Source organism: Myotis brandtii, unplaced genomic scaffold (assembly GCF_000412655.1).
Source record: "Myotis brandtii unplaced genomic scaffold, ASM41265v1 scaffold9, whole genome shotgun sequence".
In the NCBI taxonomy this organism is placed as follows: Eukaryota; Metazoa; Chordata; class Mammalia; order Chiroptera; family Vespertilionidae; genus Myotis; species Myotis brandtii.
Genome location: NW_005371693.1, coordinates 828,345 through 850,270, shown reverse-complemented (window position 1 = coordinate 850,270; position 21,926 = coordinate 828,345). Strand labels below are relative to the sequence as shown.

Below are 21,926 nucleotides of genomic sequence, written 5' to 3'. Positions count from 1 at the left end.
CCTTGGCATTAAATATTCTACCATAGGTGTATCAAAAATATTATTTAAAATTTTGGTTCCTTAAAGCTAAGGGGTTTTAATTTTTATGACACAGATTATATTTCTTATATTTTAAATGTAATTTATATGCTAGCTTTACTTATTTCTAGCAGTACACTTGAGTGTATATTACATATACACTAAATGTACATGTGGATCACTTATGTATAATTTAAGAGCATTGCTATAGAGAAAGTTCCATCTCAAAGTTGGCCTTTTATTTCCTGATGTCAACAGATTTTGAAGGGAACTTAGCTAGAGTCCTCCTATTCGATATTCATCAAGAGTAGGGTAGGACACTGTGTGAAATAAAGAAGGTAGCTCTGATTGTAGGCAAAGTGAATTTTAAAGGATTCTTCTCTCTCAGATACCATACTGTTCAGTGAGACTGATCTAATGAGAGTAATATATTCCCCTCACTTTAAAATATTTCTAAAATTTTGAGCCCAGGATAATTATTTCAATCTCAAGTCATTGTTTTTTTTCCCTCTAAGTCTAAACCCACCAACTCTCAACAGCTTTAGAGGTTTTGTTGGGATTAATTTATGCTTATGTTGGAAATTTCAAGAATATTTGTACCAAAATAGATGCCAGAAGCTCTGGTCTGTCTTTGTTAAGGTGGTTCTAATCAATTATAAATATGAAATGGAAATGTTCTTTTCAAAAAAATTATTATTGACTGCTTTATGTTACTATTTCATAGACACATTTGGTAGATATCAACCCTCTTTTCAATAATAAATGTTTTAGTTTAAGAACATGCCTCTAATCCTAATTTGGGAGTAGCCGTTATGGTAACATTATTTGACTTATCACATTTTCTTTGGGAAAAAAAGTCATCTGGATAATCGTACTTGCAACAATTCATCTTACCAGGTGTGTTCATGTGAGGTATGATATGTGTGCTATTTTTCTTTCTTATTAAATCACATTTTAAAATGAAATAGACAGTGTGTAGTGATAAGATTAAATGTACTAAATTCTATTTAGACCTCATTTCTGATAAGTCAAAGTCTATTTTATGCTTGAAGCAATTAAGATAAAATTGTGGCATGAATGAAATAACTTTTCAGTATTTAAATTGTTACTTTAAAACTAACAGCTTTAAAGCCATTTTTTTGAAATGCTTTTACCCAACTAGTTAACCAAGCTGATTTTTTTTTTTTTTGGCCTGTTTTACAGCACAACAGAAGAGAAAGATTGCAGTTGTGCAACCAGAAAAACAGTAAGTTTTTCTTTTTTGTTTTTCTGTTTGTTTAGTTTTCAAAAATGAACTGATAAACTATGGAGTGTCTTTATAGAGGATGGGAAGCATAGATGTTGTTATTAGAGTTAGTCTAACACATAGCACAGAAGTAAAGATGACAGTAAAATATGATTTACTGTGCACCTATTTTGTGCAAGGCACAGGGCATGTTTCTAAAGGAACTTCTACTCAAAATTTTAACTTCTCACTTTGATTCCACTTCAGCATACCGGAAGGAGACCCCAGTCTCACTCACTATTAGTGACTAGAGGCCTGGTGCACAAAATTCATGGGGGGGGGGGGGTGTTTCCTCAGCCCAGCCTGCACCCTCTCACAATCTGGGACCACTGGCTCCTAACCGCTTGCCTGCCTGCTGGCCTGCCTGATCACCCCTAACCACTCTGCCTGCCTGCCTGAGCGCCCCTAACCATTCACTGGGGAGCTGCCAGCCAGGGTAAGGAGCCATGGTCTTTCTGGTCTCTGGTCATTCCGCCGTCTCGGTCTCTGGGCTTTTATTATATAGGATGTCTCCTTAAGCCTTTCTTGCACTTGATTAATTTCCCAGAGACACGATATGTTTTCACTTTTTATTTCCTGGCCTTTAACATTATAGGTGGAGAGAACAGGCAGATTTAGAGAAAGAGATAAAGTGGCCTAATTCTCTCCTTCACCACGCAGCCTGCTTGTTCAGTCGTTTGGTCATCCCTCACTAACCCCCCTGCTGGCCTGGTCACCCCACTCAGTCTGTTCGGTCATCCATTCTGTTGTTTTGGATGTGACGTCCCCTGGCTCTTTATATATATAGATGGCTCTCTGTGATAGTGGTTCTTAATGCCCTAGAGGCCACGAAGTCCCACCTACCATGCTCCCCGCCACTAGTCATGGCTGGGCCTGCTGAGAGAGACTTCAGGGCTGCTGCCCAGCTTGGCCACCTCCCAACTGGGTGTACTTTTGCAAGTTGCTTTAATTTTTTTTGCATCTCAGTTGTAAAATACCTATTTCTCAGGGTTTTTAGGACAGTTAAATTGAATTCTGTGTGTAAAATTTGTAGGTCCTATATTATTGAATAAGTATAGATTATCTCACATTTCAGTTGAAATTTTATGAGGAAAAAGGGTATTTGGGCATCCTGTGTAGATGCCAGCAGTATGTTTTTGGAAACTTGTAACTGGCGGTAACAGTTTTATATATTGGAAAATATCTAAAATATACTAACATACATATCCCTTGCCAAGCCTTTTTGTTTTCTTAATCTACTGATGGAAATGAAATTAAAAACCACATTTTTCATGTTTAAATTTAAATAAAATGAAATTGAATAATAGCTGCATTGTTATTGAAATGTGGATAACAGAATTTCTTGCACATTCATTTCTAAACAGTGTATCAAGTTAATAATGTGACTCCAACATTAAAATAGAGAATAAATAATAAAATAATGGTTTCATCATTGAATCCATATTTGAATACCTAACTCCTAAATGTGCAGTCCGTGGATCGGCAGGTTTCACCCTTTCTTTGCATCAGTCACCAGACTGTTCGTCAAACACAGGCAGCTAGGCGCCCATCTCCAAAACACCCAACTCAGCATGTCTAAAAAGTTCCCAGGTCACACTGATCTGCCAGTTTAGAGGCCCCCACTTTGAGAACCAGTGCCATAGACGACCCAACTTATATCTCTCCTATTGGTTTACTTCAACTTTATGTAGCTTTTCAAGTGTGTTTTCTACCCAGCCAACCTAGACGCCCTGTGAAACCCATTCTTTTTCCCCCTAAGGCTACATCGCTTTGTATTTATTCAGCAACTTTTTACTGAACTAGAATGTAAACTTTTGTCTTAGAATAAGCCTACTGCACATTTTAAGAACCATCACTGATGGGTTTTCTTTGAAGGTCTTGTTCTCAGTGTGGCCATGACCCACACAAACACAGTCACCCAAAACCAAAGGTCAGCAGAAAGTGGTTTTCAATTAGGCATTAGAGAGAAATCTGACTTTGATTAAAGTCAATGTAAGTTGATGTTTCTTCATGTCTAAAATATCATTAAGGACATTATTATAATTCTATAACAAAAGATCAGCCCAGGAGTGACCTAGAAGAACCTCATTAATCAGTGATGACCACTCAAGGGTCAGGTGTCTTAGGATTATTACAAGAATTTGAGAACAATCTAAATCATCTTTTTATATATTCTTAGTGAGGTTGCTCCTAGATGCACACATCCTATCTTACTAGACTCCTAGCTTGGATTTCTCTAATAGTCGCTTTAAGTTGTAAAAAGACTTTGGAATGCAATGGTTTTCCATACAGTGTGAACCCATGAGAGTTTTGTTTTCTTTATCAACAGATTGACATCCACAGTGCCTGTTGAGAAAATACCTCATGACCATTGTTTATTCCCTCACCTGGAAACCACAGGTAAATGAACCCATTTTAGGGCTCTCTGTCACTTCCCAATTTGTTGTTATGAGTGGAGACATGAATATATTTTTAGGTCAATATGTGAATATTTCAGCGTTGAGCCTATTCTCTTGTACTCTGTTGCTACTTATTAATGGATAACGTTATAAAAATGTGTGTTTTTTTTCTAAGTTAAATTCTTTGTGCCTCTTCTTTTCTGCTTTTTGGTCAGTAGCTCTAGACAGTTCTCTTGGTCTACAGGAAAAGGGTCCATGTGCTCATTAGAAATTATGAGCCCATTTAAGGCTGTATCATGAAAAATCATGCAGAAAAAGAAGGAGTTGAAAGTAATAATTATCGGACATTCCCTTTTTACATTTTATGTCAGTTCCACTTGCATTTTTACCGTAGTGGTTTATACTTAAATCCCTGCAGGCTTTTGAATTGTTTTTTAAAACCCTCTGTGTTTGAATAACTGGTTGTGAATAATATGTTTTTAATATGTAAAGTCCTATATCTTACAGTGATCTTTGGAAACGCAAATGTGAATTAGCCTTTGACCACAAATCTGATTATAGACACGTTGGTACACTCAGTAATATATTTGATTAAGAATTCTATTTTCTAGTCAAAGTGAAACCTGCTCTGAATTTCAGGTTTAAAAGCTTTATGCTGTGGAAAAACCCTATTAGTTAAAGTTATCTTTATCATAAAGAGAGCAGTTTTATGAGTCGACTTACTAAAATGGTTTTTTCCTAAACGTCTGGGCAGAGTAATCCTACCCAAAAATTCCCATGTAATGCAGTTGTAGACTAAATTTTTTAGCCTGTTGTATAGCATTCAAACTTAGAATGGTTTTAAAAGTATCGTGTCTGCTACTCATTCAGAGTCTGTAATTGTTATTTTACTCCCTCTTGTTACCTGTTGGTTTTTAGTTGAAGTCCCATGAGAACAAAACTTCCTGGATTGTTAAATTACCATCTTAATTATAACAGCTGTTCTACAGAAATGCCACTGTGAGTGTAGCTTAGCTTGGAGCAGCAGTGGCAGAGCCTGAGTCCTTGGCTGAAAGTGAAGCCTCAGTCTGTGTTTTTAGGCATCAAGAAGTTTGGAGTGATATCTTACCGTGTAGTAATTCTCCTTTTCCCTGTGGCAGCTCCAGATACAACTAGACCCGTGGTCGGCAAATTGCGGCTCGCGAGCCACATGCGGCTCTTTGTCCCCTTGAGTGTGGCTCTTCCACAAAATACCACTTGCGGGCGCTCACGTACAGTGCGATTGAAACTTAGTGGCCCATGCGCAGAAGTCCGTTTTCGGCCTGGGCGAGTCTATTTTGAAGAAGTACTGTTGATATTTGGCTCTGTTGACTAATGAGTTTGCCAACCACTGAACTAGACCAATCACTTGCCTGGTTCACTTTCTAAGTTGAAAGAATAGTGAGGGAAATGGAAATCAAAGCCCCTGTAAGGAACATTTCGCATCCATCAGAATGGCAAAATAAAGAAGCCCTGCAATACCTCTGTTGGCCTGGGTGGGAGACCAGGCACTCTTACACAGTGCTTATTCGAGGATCCGTTTGGGCAGTCATTGGGAGAACAGTTTGGCCATATCTAGTAAAACTAAAGATACGCAGATGATTTTTACAGTGTATTCAGTAAAGCACTGTTGGTGACATTGAGAAAGTGGAAGCAACGTAATGTCCATCAATAAAAGAATGGAAAACTCAATTGTAATATATTCTTATAATGGAATAATGAAAAATGAAGTGAAAACAATGAATATATGTTCTGGATAATTATTTACCAACTTGGGTGGATCTCAAAAACTTCATGTTGAACCACCAAATGTTGCTGAAAACCTTGTTGTTACACACATACCTATATGTGCTATATGTGTATGGTAGAATTTATAGACTTCCATGGGAATGATAAGTACCAATGCAGGGTAGTGGCTGCCTCTGAGAGGAATTTCTGGGGTAGGACACACAGGGGAGGGAACTTAGCTATGCAATGTGATTTTTCCCCCCTTAGTTATCATTGTCTTAATTTTTGCATTTTGTGTGTGTCTTGAATACTGCATGGCAAACAGAAAATTTATTTTATATGCTAGAAAAATAATCAGGATTTCTAAGACAGTATTATGTCTATAAAGTCTATAAAACGTTCTGATATTAAGTCACAGTGTGCCAATGGGTAATTTTGCCAACCAAGTGGACTAAGCAAGCTTTTTGTTGCTTCCTAAAGTCTCAGCTGTGTTGCTCTTCCCACAGGTCCTGTCAACGGGAAATACTGCTGTCCTCAGCTCTTCATCAATCACAGGTGCTTCTCAGGCCCTTACCTAAACAAGGGGAGGATCGCAGAGCTACCTCAGTCGGTGGGACCAGGCAAATGCGTGCTGGTTCTGAAAGAGGTAAAGTGCTTTCACAGTTGCATTCGGCTTATCTCCACAGGGTGCTTAAGGTGTAGGTGCAGTTTCTGCAGGAGATAATGGAAATGTGGACCAATTCGGGTGACACTGACCAAGCACCCCCTTTCTCAATCTTGCGGGCTGGAAGCTGGTCGTACGAAGATGGAAAACAGTGTTTCTGCCCAGGAAAGTCCCACAGTCTAGTGGGAGGGGTCACATACCATCCTCTGAGTCAGGGGAAACATTGCACTAGGTCTGAATAGAGCTTTGGGAAGACAGAGGAAAGACCAGTTGTGTGTGGTGTGAGGGTTCAGAGCTGGAGAGTGAAGGTTTCCCTGAAGAAGTAAGTAGCCCGGAAAAGCAAAAGAAAGGGCTTCCTGTGGCGGTGGAGGGTGTGGTTAAGAATGGACACCCTTCAGCCGGGTCGGGAGTGGCGGCTTTTTCCCTCCCTCACAGTACAAGGGAGGAGGAGGTGTGTGAAGAAAGCTTCCATGGGCTCTGGGCACTTGCATCAGGTTTGTGCTGCGGCTGCATCCAGACAGAGCCCAGGCCATGCATCACTTAGATCAGTGGTTCTCAACCTTCCTAATGCCGCGACCCTTTAATACAGTTCCTCATGTTGTGGTGACCCCCAACCATAAAATTATTTTCGTTGCTACTTCATAACTGTAATTTTGCTACTGTTATGAATCATAATGTAAATATCTGATATGCAGGATGTATTTTCATTGTTACAAATTGAACATAATTAAAGCATAGTGATTAATCACAAAAACAATATGTAATTATATATGTGTTTTCCAGTGGTCTTAGGTGATCCCTGTGAAAGGGTCGTTCGACCTCCAGGTTGAGAACCGCTGACTTAGATGGTATTATTTCCCATTTCTCTTCCTGCCTCTGGGAAACAACCTGCAGGTGGAGGTGAGGCCTAATTATGCTGGTGGAGGTTTCCCTCGGTTACATTTTTATAGCTTAGCCCCGGACAATGTTTGGACACAGACTGGAATTTGGAACCATTTCCGAACGGCTCTTGAACTGTCTGCATTTTTCACACACATCAGTGCTTTCTCTGAAGAAAAAGGACACCACATATATCTTCTTTATTGCTACTATACCGTGATGAATGTGTTTTAATCCCTTCGGCACAACAATTCCTTATCCATTGAACAAATGTTGGATAGGCAACTCTGAGGAGCCAGGCACTGCATGAAGTCGTTGGTCAGACAATCATCTGCCCTCTGCTTGTTTGGGTCTCAAGCTCCTGTTGAGGAGATGACATGACTCTGAGCTTGATATACACAACAGAGACTCCAGGAGCACAGGGAGGAAGTGACAATACATGCCAAGGGACGCTTGCTCTGGCTCAGGTGAAGTAAATAGAACCTTGAACGCACAGCATGGGAGACTCCACAGGTAGCAGTTCAAGGTGTGTTTTGGTAATGAAGGTGGTTATGTGTGGCTGGAGAATAGGGTAGGTCTTAAGACTGGGTATAATTCATAGGTTAAAAGAGTGTTATATTTAGAAAAGAAAAAAAAATCTCATCTTTCAGGGATACCTCTGAAAGGTATGTGGGTAAATGGGAGGTGGGACCACTGGTTTACTCCAATTGGCCCAGACTGTAGATCCCTACAGATGTTAGATTCAATCAAAGAACTCAAACCAGGATTACCTGTAAGGATTTCTGTCATGACAGAAAGTAAGACCCCGGGACTGAGAATTGACTCTTCAGTTTGCCAGTGCTTTTGGGCTGAGTGCATTTTTGCTACAGCGGTTTGTCTGCCTGTTTCCACTGAGAGTGATCAGAACAGAACACGGGAAAGGATGACAATGCAGTGAACTGACGGGTGCAACACCCTTTACACCACACATCCCAGTTATTAAAACGAGCTCTTGGGTCTCCTGCCGGCTCTGTTAGCAAACAAGATGACCTTAGGTTCCATCTCTCTTTAGCAGTTGGTTATTTTACTTTTACTACATGATTTTTAAGTCAAAAGTAGTTATCCCTGATCAATTCTCCGATAGGTGCCAGCAGCCAGATTTAAAAGCCAGGCCAGAGTAGTTTTCTGATGACAAAACTAGTTTTCTGCTGATGTTCAGAAAATGCATGAGGCAGGAAGGGGAAGAAAAAAAAAAAAAAGCCAGCACTTCAGTTCTGGGAGCGCAAGAAAAATGTAAGTTCCGCCAAGCCAATATTTATGCTAATGCTCTCCCTTCAGCACCAGAACCTCTGTGTGGTTTCAAATTTCATTTTATTCCCAGAGAATGAGGTAATTGGAGAAAGACAGAGTGCATTTGCTTTTTTCAGGTCATTGGTGGTGCTAGCAGTTACAGGCTTCTTTCATATCTTTGGAAACATGAAGTGATAGTGCCTGCTCTCCGTCTGCTCTGCTAGAAGCAGATAATGTCTGTGGGTCTAGATGCAGAGCCGGCCTGTGGAGAACTGTGAAGAGGGGTCCTGAACTCAGAGGGCGGTATCCCAGAGAGGAGGATGTTTCTGGCAAAAGTGATTATTAATATGTGTCTCTGTTCACCTCTGGTCAGTGTGTGTGCTGAGCATTCGACTTGAGTGAGGTTTTGAGGGGCTAAGAGCTGTGTCTGGCTCAGTTCCCGCAAGGGTGCTGCCCAGGCAGGTAGGTGACTCTAAGGAGCTGGTGCCAGAGCCGGCAGGTGGCCCAGTCACATCCGGTCATCCCCCATGAGGAGACTCAGAACAAGCAGGCCTGGGGCCCGGGACAGGGGAGGAGCCTGCTGATGCCCCCTCGGGGGCGGGGGTGTTTTTATGGGACCCTGGACCTTGTTGCATGGAGGGTGGGACCTGTGAGTACAGACAGTAAGTGGTGGTTAGTGTCATAAATTAAACCTGTATGCTCAGCCTCATCATTGCCAGCCAGGACTGTCCTGTCCCCAGGGATGCCAAGGTCTCCCAAATATACACATAGACAAACAGGCCTATGTGGCCCTGGGCAGACTCACGAGGTTTTAGTATCCCAAGCCTGCCCCTCCTCAGAGATTGTTAGCCTCATTCTTGTTGGCCATTCACAAAGGTGTTGGGGAATTTGCTTTCTATGCAGTCACCAGGTCTGTGGTCCTTCCTTCATGTACAGAGAGATGAGGCGGGTGCCGTGTCCGTGTGTGAAAGAGCATACCTGAGCGAGCCAGCCTGAGTGCGGCAGAACAGGGGAGAGTGGAACATGGAGTGACGTGTTTACTCATGTCACTGTGTCCTCCATGAAAAGGACACGTGATGAAACGGGAGAACAGCGACCCAGTCCTACTGGTAGAAATGACTGACAACACCAGTTTGGGAAGGATTGTGTGGTCTCTAAAGGCCGTGGATGTCAAGGCGGCATAGCCGGAAAGGCCCCTGGTAGGTTACAGAGACTAGGGAACATCCGTGGTTTTCCTAAACCTTATTTGGTTTAAGATATTTAAAGCCAGTGTGTCACCTGTTTTTAGCAAAAATGAGGAACCTGTCACTTCCAGAGGGGAATCTCTGAAAGTCCTTTGTCACATTTTGTCCATAGCCCTTTGATGTGTGAAGCTGGCTGTCGCTGTGGGACGTGCTAGCTCAGCAGCAGAAATGGCCTGTGTTTTATGCACTGCTTTTTGGCAGTGTGGGTCAGTCATGCAAGGGATGAACGTCTATCACGGGAAAATCGACAAGTTGTGCACTCCACGAAAAGATAAAAATAGAGCACCCGATGTTCTGCTTGCTTTCCTCCTCTTTCTGCTGCTTAAAAGAAGGCTTTGGAGAAAGCGACTCGAATCCCAAACACTCAAGGAAACTTCTGAAGGGCTGACCCTCTGTGGTTTATTCTTTCCTCCAACATAACTTCTGCCCCCCTGGTTGAGAGGGCCAGAGATGCTGACTGGAGACCTGTGCACTCCACCTAACATTAGGGTCAGTCCGCGTATGATGGTACAGAGCGACATGATACAGTAAGTGAGATAGGCGGAGCTTCTGCTCTGCCAAGGTGGGGATGTTGTTCCTGATGAGTGAAATGCAGGTAACATGTGTGCACCCACACAATCCCAACTCAGTTCACCCGCCTCCCTATCCATCCAGCTATCTTTCTACCATCCATCCATCCATCCATCCATCCATCCAACCATATCTGTTGATCTACCTTTCTATCGTTCTTTTATTCTATCATATGTCCATCCATCCATCATCTTGGTATCATTTATTCTATCTTTCTGTCTTTCTAGCTGTCATATCTAGAAGAGTCACTTTGGTACTCTTCAACACAGCCTAGTTGAGGGGTGCAATGGTTTAAAAATGATTAAGAGGACAGGTTGTGATAAGTCTAACTTGGCGGAAAAGTGGCTGCAGAAATAAGGAGAACCTTGAGCACTGATCTTCTCAATCTGCTTCTGTGGCTTCAGAAAGTGCAGGAATAATGAGGTGGGGACTGCATGGTGCCACTGTGGTCCATGTATATTTCTTTTTGTCTACCTGCAATCTTTGTAGAATCTTTTGAATCCCGAGGTGTTCAGCCGCAGCCATCTCAGGTTCCCTGAGCCCTGGGAACACAGCAGTGAATCAGACATCCTCCAGCTATCCATCCGTTCCTTCGTGTCCTGAGAAATTCATGAGTCACAACCATGTACCGGGCAGGCACTGTGCTAGAAGCTGAGGGGTTATGTGAGCAAGAGATGTGGGCCCTTCCTCGGAGAGTGGACAGAACCCCTGCAGACAGGAGGGGGCCCGTCTTCTCTTGTTGCCTCTAGGCCTGCCTCCTGGTGACAAGCCCACATGAACACAAATACACCAGCAGAACCTGTCCTGGCTGTATTAGAATAACACCCAGTTCTGTGTTATCTCAGGTCAGTGGGAGCAGTAGACATGGTGGCTTTTAAATCTGGAGCCCAGTGCTGTTTGTTGCCTTGACAATAAGATGGAGGATAGAAAAGATGACTCTTACAGGGGTCGCCCTCTCTGTGTACCCTCAGTCTCATTTCCAGTTGCTGTGTCCGAGGGTTTTGTGTGCTCTGTATGGCTCAGGACCCAGAGCCTTTTTTTTTTTTACTGGCTCGCAGGGATGGAGGAAATTTGCCTAACACAGGCATCTGCTAATCTCTGACTTTGGGGTTCTTCCATGAAGTATGACTAAATAGAAGCCAGTCAGGTGAAGTATGATTTCCAACATCACAGGAGACTGAACGAATCTGAAGCAGAAAGCGAGGGTACAGACCCGCCGTTAGTGAGCGTTCGGGGCCCTGCACTGACTGTGCTCTACTCTACTGATGTGTGAACTAGGTGTTTGGAGCAGGAGGTTCCAAAGAACCCTGTGGTTGCACAAAGTGGGGCCCTATTTGCTCAGAACCCTTGGAACTCATGGCCTTCCTTCCCTCCCCACCCTCAGCCAGAGATGCTGAAGTGCAAATAGTGAGGGAGCGCCCCAGAGAGGGGAAGTTACTGCCGCCCACCCCCAAAGCCACCAGACTTGGAAGTTTTCATTGGGACCTGGCAGTTTGAAATTTGGCTTCATTTATTGCTTGTAGATAATTTTTCCAGCACATTAAGCTATTTCCCTCGATCTCTTGGTTTTGATAAAAGTGTTTATTTCCCAAATTTGGGGAGTTTGCCATGACTTGTTTGACTTTCTCCTTTATTATGTATCTGTGAGCATTTGTCCTGGGCTACCTGTCACAGCTTTTAAAAACTAGACCTTTGTGTGGGGACCCAGAAAGTAAGAAATCCAAAGTCACCTTAACTATGTGTGAATGATAATGTAGTGAAAATGACGATAGCGTTTATTTTTCAAAGCATCCATGTATTTACTGGTGTAATTGAGAGAAAGTGGTGTTGAGGCAGCAGGAAATATGGCCTCAGAGAAAGGACTTACACTTTTCAGGTCCTGATGGGCAGAGGAAACATCTCGCCCAGGTGACATCTGGTTGTCAGTCAACAAAAGCGAAGATGTGGACGTGCCTCCTGAATTCTGTGTTGTTGCCGCTGCTGTCTTAAGTGTATGCTGGACATAAACCCATTAAAAACCATGTACCCAGCTCGTTGGGAGGGATAAGCTCTAACATACAAACTAACAGGCACCAGCAGGCCCTAGAGCAGCGGTTCTCAACCTGTGGGTCGCGACCCCTTTGTTGGTCGAACAACCCTTTCACAGGGGTCGCCTAAGACCATCTTGCATATCAGATATTTACATTACGATTCATAACAGTAGCAACATTACAGTTATGAAGTAGCAACGAAAATAATTTTATGGTTGGGTCACAACATGAGGAACTGTATTTAAAGGGTCAGAAGGTTGAGAACCACTGCCCTAGAGAGTGTTTGGGAAGGCTGGCAAAGCACAAGTGTTTACGAATCTAAATAAAGGCGGAGCCCAGTTTGGCCAAAGCAATTCTCCACCTGGTAAAATGTCAGATTGTTACTGGTATTAGAGTTTTTGCAACTAATAACAAAAGGAGAAATGAGCATAACAGTTATCATTACATAATTTGTTATGAGTATATTAGATGTAGTGGAGACAGAGTGAAAACACCCACTTTCAAGGGTCAATAACTTGAAAGAGTTCCTTGCCTTGTCTTCTTGCCAAAGCTTGTTTCCTGCCTTTCCCTGGCTTCTTTGGAAGGTTACGTTTGGGCTAAAGAAAAGAGAAGACTGTCTGGGTCCTGTCTTCTCTCAGAGCGCGTCTTCCTGATTTCCAGTGTTTGATGGCCTTTACCGTGGTGGATGCAGTGTAGGCCTCGGGAACGGAGGGTAGGCTGGACAGAACTCTGTGAAAAGTACAGCTGCTGGAATCCTTCTGACCCTTGGACTCCTTAGCCAAGGAGGCAGGTCTTACATGACATCCTGGTCCCAACACTAACAACTCAGCTTGTCTGCTCTGTGCTCACTGGGCCTCCCGTTGTATGGACAAGGCCAGCTGTTGAAATCTGAATCTTAACTCATTTTATTCCTTTTGAATTTTCCACATAAGATCCCATTCATGAGCGAAACCCTATTGGTAAAGTGGTGCTTATTAAGTAAAAAAAAAAAAAAAAAAAAAAAAAAAAATTATCATTTGACTTTAAAAAAGGTATTCATAAAGTTAGCTCCGTTCCATCTGATTTTGAGGTTGAAAAGAAGAAACCTTGTAGGCCAGTTGTTCTCAACCTTCTGGCCCTTTAAATACAGTTCCTCATGTTGTGACCCAAGCATAAAACTATTTTCATTGCTACTTCATAACTGTAATGTTGCTGCTGCTATGAATCGTAATGTAAATATCTGATATGCAGGATGGTCTTAGGCGACCCCTGTGAAAGGGTCGTTCGACCGCCAAAGGGGTCGTGACCCAGAGGTTGAGAACCGCTGTTTTAGGCCTTGAGAGCTTTTGATGATCCTGAGTTTGTAAACAGGTAATTATTATAAGCATGGTCCTTGGACAGACTGCAAAGCAGAAAGGTCTGTTGGAACAGTGAATGCGTGAGGGGGCGCCGAGCTCCTTTTCATCAGAGCAGATAGTCTCCTTCATGTGTCCTGTGGACCGTCTGTCTCCGAAAGTCTACCCCAGGCACACTTCTCCCCCGGCCACTAGAATTCAACACATTGCAAACCTTCAATCTGTCTGTCATCTTCCCACTAAACCAGCTGAACCCAGGTTGTGGGAGCCATACTTGCATTCTGAAGTATTTTCTAATTTTGACACTTAAAGATTTAATTTGTCTATATTAAGGGATTCCCTGCACTTTCAACATAGTTATAATTTAAGCATGGGATACAGTTGAGGTTGGAAATTATCTGAGTAATTTTTGTTTTGGGGGGGAAAACTTTTCACAAGAGCGAATATGAAAGGAAATCATGGTTTAGCCTAATTTCATGAGGTGAACGGGAAAAAAAAATCCCACCGATTTTCACAGTATTTTGAGTGCTACCTTTGTACATGAAGGGGGAGGAGCGGGAGAAGGCAGCTGACACTCACTGAGTAGGGCCTGTGTACCAAACACCGCTGCAGAGCTCGCTCCTTCCCCTGCTAAGAGCATTTATGCTCTTTCCTCCTCTTTGTCTAGTCCTCCCTCTAGTTATTCCTCGCCTCTTCCCCATACCCTGACCCACTCACTATTTTCTGAACAAACCCTGAGGCTGATGGAGCAGAGGGAGGAGAGCAAAGCGGCCTTGCAGGACTGAGAGTGGGGTGCACTGTGAGCCTGCGGCCAGTTCCAGAAAGACGGAAGCGCACACTCGATTTAACGTTAGGTCACTGGGGCCCTTTCGCCAAGCATTTCTGTGTAGTGGCTAGAGAGGAAACTATATTTGGGTAGGCTGAGAATTGAATTGAAGATGAATAATTTGAAAGTATAAATTATTTTTATGAGATGTTTGGTTCTGAAGAGGAAGCAGTAAAAAGAAAGTCAAGGAGCTTCTAAGGCAAGTTATTTTGCAAAGGTGCAAGGAGACAGAGTGAAAGGACTATGCAGTCTAACCAGTACGGGCCAATGGGGAGAGAGAGGCCAAGAGCACAGGAGAGTTTAGATTATGGGTTGATGAGAGGGCTGCATTGCTGTTAGGAAGAGGGCTACCTTTAAATATTTTGCTACGCAAAATTACTCCCTCCTTTATTTCTCAAAATACCCCTGTCGTAAAAAATGAAAATTTTTTCCTCTTAAATTCAGTAGCTGGGGCCTGCAAATGAAACTGACAAAAGACAGAGTAAGGGTTTATTTTGAGTGCACACAGGCCTCACAAAAAAGAAGGGAAAGATTTCTCCATACCATTTTAACAAAAGGCAGTAAATTATGGAGAGGTGATAGCACAGGAAAAGGGGTTGGGGCTTCTAGGGGTGGTATTGCAGGAAGGTGGATTTGCAGGGTAAACAGTTGGAAGATAAGGGCTCTTCTCCTAAGGTTTGTTTGTGCAGAGTCATCTCTGTGCCATCTTTCTTTCCCCAGTGAGGAGGGTTGTTCTCTTTCTGGTATGGCAGAGAGGAGACCGACGCCTTCACAGGGGGAAGTTGAAGCCCTGCTCCTGGCTGAAAGCGGAGGGCAGCGTCTGCTGTTTCTCACTTGCCTTCTCTGCAAAGTAATCCAATGTCCAAGTGGCATATTTTGAGGTGGCCTATTCTGACCCCCTTCATTATGAACCAGATAAAGGGCAGTGCCCCCATTATACACAGGGGGAAATGTAATCAAGCATCTTGCTTAAGGACTCACAGCTTCTAAGGGATGGAACTGGGATTTGATCTGGGATCTATCCAATACGAAGGTTATTGCCTTTCTGCTGTATAACACAGTGTGGGGGCTTCTGCATAGAAGTTATGTTCTCAACAAACAATTCGTGAACTCTAAGAAGTCGAGCGAGGCATTGCTCCAGCATGAATTATGTCCTGCTAGTTCATTGGAGACAGGGTCCATGCTCCCCTTTCTGGTCAAGAGCCTCACCATGAGCTGCATTCCGATGTTTTGCGGGGTGCAGTCATGCAGTCTAACTATGGGTAATGATAACAGCTGTCAATTTGGTCATTGGCATGCATGTAACAACAATACACCAAGATGCCATGTACACAGAAGTTGCTCAGCTCATAATTCCAAAGTTTTATAGGGTTGAATTCAGAGATGAATGATTTGGCATTGGGAAAAGTCATGGGACAGTTATTCAATATCGGATGCTTTTTATGATTTAACTGCTGCCTGTCTCCAGGCTGAACTGAACTCTGGAAGGCATTTTCTTTTCACAGCCACAAAATGCATTTTGATATGCAGCAAATAACATGTAGCTGCGGGGGTTCCTCAGTAAAACACGATGAAAAGAATCAGTTGAAATTTTCTTGTCCGTTGATAAACACTTTGCACATTATTTCAGCCAGTTCTAATTGGATTTATTTTTAAACCATGTCTCTGTAAATTGTACTGACAGTAAACAATAAAATCAGATGATTATTCTAATAGAGAAAACATAAATACACCAAAGCTGCTTGTTCTGCCTTGTCCTGGCCTCTTAGTGCCTTGGATGAAGCCCATTTTCTTTATGGGGAGTCACAGGGCCCTGGAAAATGCTACTTCAGGAAAGAAAAGAGAGTTGCCATGCTGACTGCATAGTATAAAATGTTTTAAGGTCAAATCCCCAGTTTTAATATGAGAAAGCTTTATTGTCTTTTGGAATTAAATCAGGGTACAAACCATGCCAGTTATATTCGGGAACACATCAGATACATGAAAACTGAAACATGAAAATTCTTCTAACATACTTGCATCTCCTTCCTTCCTGTTGATATTGGGCTGGGCTCCTCCAACACATAGTAGGTGCTTTGTGTAAAGTTTGTTCCCCCCACGTCCCACGTGGTTCAGGGTTCAGGATCTGGAAGAGGAGCCGCACACAAATGAAAGAGAAGAAACAAGAGATAATTTGGAAATATTGGGGAGCCAGGTGGGTAAGTCCAACTCAAGGGGAAGGACTTCCACTGGTGCTCAGGCCTCGCCAACCTTTTATTGGTTTGGGATACACCCATAGCCCTTAGGCAGGCAATTTCCAGTAACAGGCAGACTAGCCCATCAGCAAGGATTTACATAATAGTAAATGGGGAAGTTGCTTCAGCTACCATTGTCTAGACTAACAGTGGGTGCACAGCCCTGACCTTTGCAAGGGCTTCAAGGATCACCAGCCTTCCGGGTTCCTTGTCCACACCTCTCTGCTAGTGAAGACAATAGGCAGTGCTTTGGCTGTGATGCCAGTGTCCCATCTCAATAAGATATGTTTATCACTCTTCTGATGTTGTTTTGCTCTGAAACATGAAGAATGAGCTCAGTGCCTGGCTTGTGCTCTTCTGGACTGGGGGAGACTCCAGGAGCAGCAGGTGCTGTGGCCTGCTCCTGCGTGTGCTCCCAGGCCTGGTCCATGGCAGATCTTGACAGTGGGCATTGCATGGAACTGAACCATAGGTCTCATGTCTCTTTGTACGCAGCGTTGCACCTTCACATTCTTTCAGTTCTCTGAAAGATAAAGGGCAGTGCCCCCATTATAGCAGCAACTCATGAACATGCCAGAACTTATAAATGTTCATTGTTAATAAAGATTTGCTTATGGAAAGGTGCAGGCCCCAAGGGATATAAATTCTTTGTCTTTTCATTTGAAAAACACATCAAAGATGAACAGGGATATGCCATCTCCCCAGAGCACGCAGTTGAGACTTTAGAAGGGATGGGTATGGTCTGTCTGGGGGTGTCATAGTAGACAGTGACAATATGCTCATTTTGTTGGACTTGGGACTTGGAAGTGAAGGGGTCATTTGAGGAAATAAGATGTTAGATGTGTTTGGGTGTTCCAAACTTCCTTTTGAAACACCGCCCTCTCTGAGAGAATTGGCCTAGTATGAAATATCCATACATTGGGGCAGCATCAGGTGAGTTTCACATAATTGTTGCATCTGAAGTCTATCCAGAAGTGTTGGCATGAACCTGTTGTCCCTCTCTGATTGGTGCCTTTTGAAATTTATTTTTAAGAATAAAATGAAATTGTCAGTAGCCAGTCCTACTGAAGAGTGACTGTTGAATAACAACCATTGGCTCTTTGGAAGCTGTAGGCTTGGGTCTGCAGGAGCTGAGACAGGACATTGTGGCCATCACTCATTCATAGGGTCACCAGGAGCTAGAGCCACCTCCACAGAACAGAACACACACACATTGGAAGACATAGTTCAATTTTTCTGCAACCAAGAATGTTAGTGAGAGTGTGCCACCCCCTCTCGTCAGCAGAGAGATTAGAGTTTGCCATCCTTTTCTCCCGCAGATCAGCCTGCAGAATGCCCTGTGGACCTTCTCCCCAGCCCTTCACTGAAAGGAGATGCAGAGCAAATGCTTCTTGTGTCAGCAGGGGGTTCAGAGCCCCCTGGTGTTAGCGAGAATGGCTACAATTGAAGTTCATTTTGTTTATTTTTCTCCCCAACAGGTTCTTAGCATGATAATCAATGCAGCTTACAAGCCTGGGAGGGTATTGAGGGAATTACAACTGGTGGAAGATCCACACTGGAATTTTCAGGAGGAGACGCTGAAGGCAAAGTAAGTGTTTTTAATTCTGGGAAACAAGGGTTTATGTAATAATACTTGGCCTGCTCCTTTGAAACTTGTTCCTCTTTTAAAATTTTTTTTAATTTATTGATTTATAGAGAGGGAAAGGAAAGAAGAGGAGAGAGAGAGAAGAGAGAGACATCATTTTTTTTGTTCCACTTATTTATGCATTCATTGGTTGCTTCTTGTATGTGCCCTGACCAGAGAGTAAACCCACAAACCTGTGTATTGGGACAATTCTCTCACCAACTGAGCTACCCAGCCAGAGCCAGAAACTTGCCGTCCCTCTTTTGGACACAGCCCAGGGAAATGGCAGCAGAAGGAATGTTGCTCTGCAGTTCTGTGTGCTGGACACTGATTGTTGGCATTTGCTACACGGAGTTGACTTGAGCCTTAGGATTCCTCGAGTGAACTAGAGCAGTGGTCACCAACCTTTCGGACCTCACGGACCACCAGTGGTCAGTGACCGCTGAACTGGAGAGTTGCTTAACTAATACTTAGTGCGCCAACCTTTCAAACCTCACGGACCACCAGTGGTCTGTGGACCACCGCTGAACTGGAGAGTTGCTTAACTAATACTTAGTATGCTAAACATTCACAATTAAAACATGCTGTGCTCAGGTCAAATAGATCACTTGACCAAAGGGGAAACTTTTATAAAAGAAAGAATATCCCTTATCAATATGCACGCTAAACATTCACAATTAAAACATGCTGTGCTCAGGTCGAATAGATCACTTGACCAAAAGGGGAAACTTTTATAAAAGAGAGAATATCCCTTATCAATATGCATATTCATTAGCAGTTCTTAATACTCGGTACTGTAAAAAGTTTCATTAAGCCAGATCCAAACATTCTTTACGCTGACAGTTGATAGTTTTAAAAGATAAAAAGAACCAGTACCTCTGTTTGGTGTTGGTGAATGCCCTGCGGGTTGACATGTAGTTGCTCAATTTGTTCTTTTATTTGGAAATAGGCTCATTGGAAAGGTGCTGTTTTTGCTTTCAGTTTCTTGAGTTCCGAAGCTGAGAGCACCTACTGGATCAACAGGGTTGAACTCGATTGTTTAGATCCCTTTCTCCAGATACACTTATGTTTAATGATTGCTTTGGTGTCCTAGGAGGCCTTTTAATATTCAGTTATACTTTTCAAATAGAATAGATCTTACTGGTCAGCTTCTTGTGTAAGTGAACTAACATTGTTTGGATGTAACATGTGGGAAATGATGCTGTTTGAAAGAGTGAACCACTTTTCAAAGGCCAACATGTATATAAGCCCTCCTTTAAAGAGAGTACATACCTAATCCAAAGTGAAAGTTGAGGGATATTAAATAACGTGTATGAGCAGTAATTATTTTCCCTGTAGTTATCTTACACTGGTACTAAGTAGAGATGTTGACATTTCAACACTTTTTGTCATTTACCCACTCAGCACTTTCTAGTGTCTGTTTTGAACATCTCTGTAGTTTTAGATTCAGCAAAAGTCACTTATGGTCTACAGATATTCTGCCAAGTCACAAAAGTTAAAGGGAATATATATGCAAATAGGAGACTATTTCTATGAAGTGGCGTGTGAATGAAAGGTGGCACCATAGCTCATCCTTCATTTCTTTCCCAAGAAATATTTAAATGAGCTTCACATGTAACCAAGGAAAAACGAAAACAAGTTTCTTCCCAATGTAACATTCCATATGTTCCTACTTTACTTAAGGGGATGACCATCAGCAATAGTAAAACAAGGGCAGTTCATCATAGTAGTGATGGCAGAAAATCTGAGTAAGTGTTTATACAGAAACCCTTGTTAGTTCTTATTTTTAAACTTTCCTATAACATTCAGTACATCCAAAATACACTTAATGGATATGCAAATAGAAAAAATAAAAAACCCCTTACATTCTATTAAAATCTCCCCTGCTCCTAAGTAAGCCAGAAACTTGCTCTAGAAACCAAAGTGACAAAGGAGCACTCATTTTGCAGTATTTGTGCTCATTTTCCCGTCACCACGTCTATCAGAGCCTTTATTAAATCCAGCCTGATTCAATCAATACAGACACGGCACGGCTATATTGTAAAGGCGGCGAAGTTCCTGCTATATCCGATGTGACAGGGGGTTCCTCAGCAAGATCTCACACAGCAGTGCTGGGGAGCAGGGCTGTGAACTGGGTTCGAGTGTGCGGGATCACAGCGGCCTCTCCCAGCGGCTGCTAATGATGACAGACTTCCAGGGAGCGGGAACATTTTTTCTCACACTGGGTATTGAGTCACCTCTTTCCTCCTGATGTAAAATGACAACTTTTTAGATCCTGACAACTTTGCTATTTCTTTAGTTCAAATGAGAAGAGAGAGAGAGAGAGCTGGCTTCTGCCCTGGGAGCTGAAAGGCTGATGTGGTCTCTGTCATGAATAAATTAACTCAGCACGGAGACCTGCATTTAGGGCATCCAGCCACCTTGGTTGTGGTCCGGGAAACTATAACGTCACTAAGAATGTTTTGGGGAAGAAAGGGCATCAGACCCTCCACAGGACTTTCTGCCTGCTGTCACTGAGCATCTGGGCTTCTAATGGGTTTTACTTCTAAAGCAGGGGTGGGGAACCTTTGTTCTGCCAGGGCCATTTAGCTATCTGTAACATCATTCTCGGGCCATACACAATTATCAACCTAAAAATTAGCCTGTTATATTTGGCCAAACATTTAATTAACTCCCTAATGCCTTGGCAGGGCCAGACCAAATGATTTCTCAGGCCTTATACAGCCCATGGGCCGGACACCCCTCACCCCTGTTCTAAGAGTAAATAAAGACCCATTTACTTGAGAGGGTGGAGGTGCTGTTGAAAAGGTTTGACTTGTACATAGAAGGAAAGCTAACACTGTCACCTGCGGTTGTTCCTCAGTGTTTATTTTTCTGTTTGTCCAATAACCGTACCCTTAGAGTAAAACAAATCAAGGTAACATTTGATCACTGTGTAAGGAGTCTATGATATTATGAGTCTTTAACATGAAAGGCAAACTACTGGTATGGTGCAGTAGTGCCAAGGGAACAGTGGACTCGGATGCAGTTTGTTCCAGCTGTTCTGGCAGAGAAAATTCTTTTGGGTGACATTGACCTACATTATTTTGAATTTCAGGAGGAGGAATTTAGGCTCTACCTTAGTGGGGATAAAAAAAACTTCCAACTCTATGCATCTAGAGACATTTAAATATTTTTTCCAATATGTTACAGAAGCTTGGGGGCAGGGGCTTTTCTTTGAATGGCTTTTGTGATCGTCTTTATAAAAGCCAGGTGGAGGCTTAGTAGGTTTTCCCAGTTATTTCTTACAGTTCTTCAGAACTTAAAGAGGAGATATCCTGATATAATTTCAAGTGAATTAGTCTTCATTATCAGGTAGGCAGAAGCGATTAGTTAGTCAAATCTGTACCTTTTAGGTGAGTCATTCTCGGATTCACTGAAAAGATTTTGGTTTCTTGTTTTTCATAAGCAGTGACTAATTTTGTATGTGTTTTTATTTTACTTTTCGGGGCCTTTCATTCATACCCATATTTTATGAACCAGTAAAATGTAATATTTGGCTATAAGGAGATTATGTGAAAAAGGATTCCTAAACAGAGACTTTTTGCTGAAAAACATTTTATTTCCTCATTTGTTAATTTTTACCTTGCTTAGATGTATGCAACTTGTCCTGAAAATGTATACTGTACACATTACACGAAGCAGGCAGGTGAACCAGTATGTGGAAGGAAGACTGAATTTCTGTGTGTGGGCTTCAGTTCATCAGATTACGGGTGTGGTGTTGCTGGTTCAAACACAGATGTTGTCTTCCTAAAATAAACACTC

The 21,926-nt window shown here is 42.6% G+C and overlaps 1 protein-coding gene across 3 annotated transcripts in view; it reads left to right on the top strand.

Annotated features, from left to right (window-relative positions):
• Window positions 1–21,926, top strand: part of SFMBT2 (Scm-like with four mbt domains 2) — a 186,186-nt gene that overhangs the window by 143,955 nt on the left and 20,305 nt on the right. For all 3 annotated transcript variants that reach the window (XM_014532599.1, XM_014532600.1, XM_014532598.1), the window contains 4 exons: window positions 1,222–1,264; window positions 3,633–3,703; window positions 5,955–6,094; window positions 17,977–18,086. In XM_014532599.1, coding sequence (XP_014388085.1) covers window positions 1,222–1,264; window positions 3,633–3,703; window positions 5,955–6,094; window positions 17,977–18,086 — 364 coding nt within the window. The remainder of the gene's footprint in view (window positions 1–1,221; window positions 1,265–3,632; window positions 3,704–5,954; window positions 6,095–17,976; window positions 18,087–21,926) is intronic.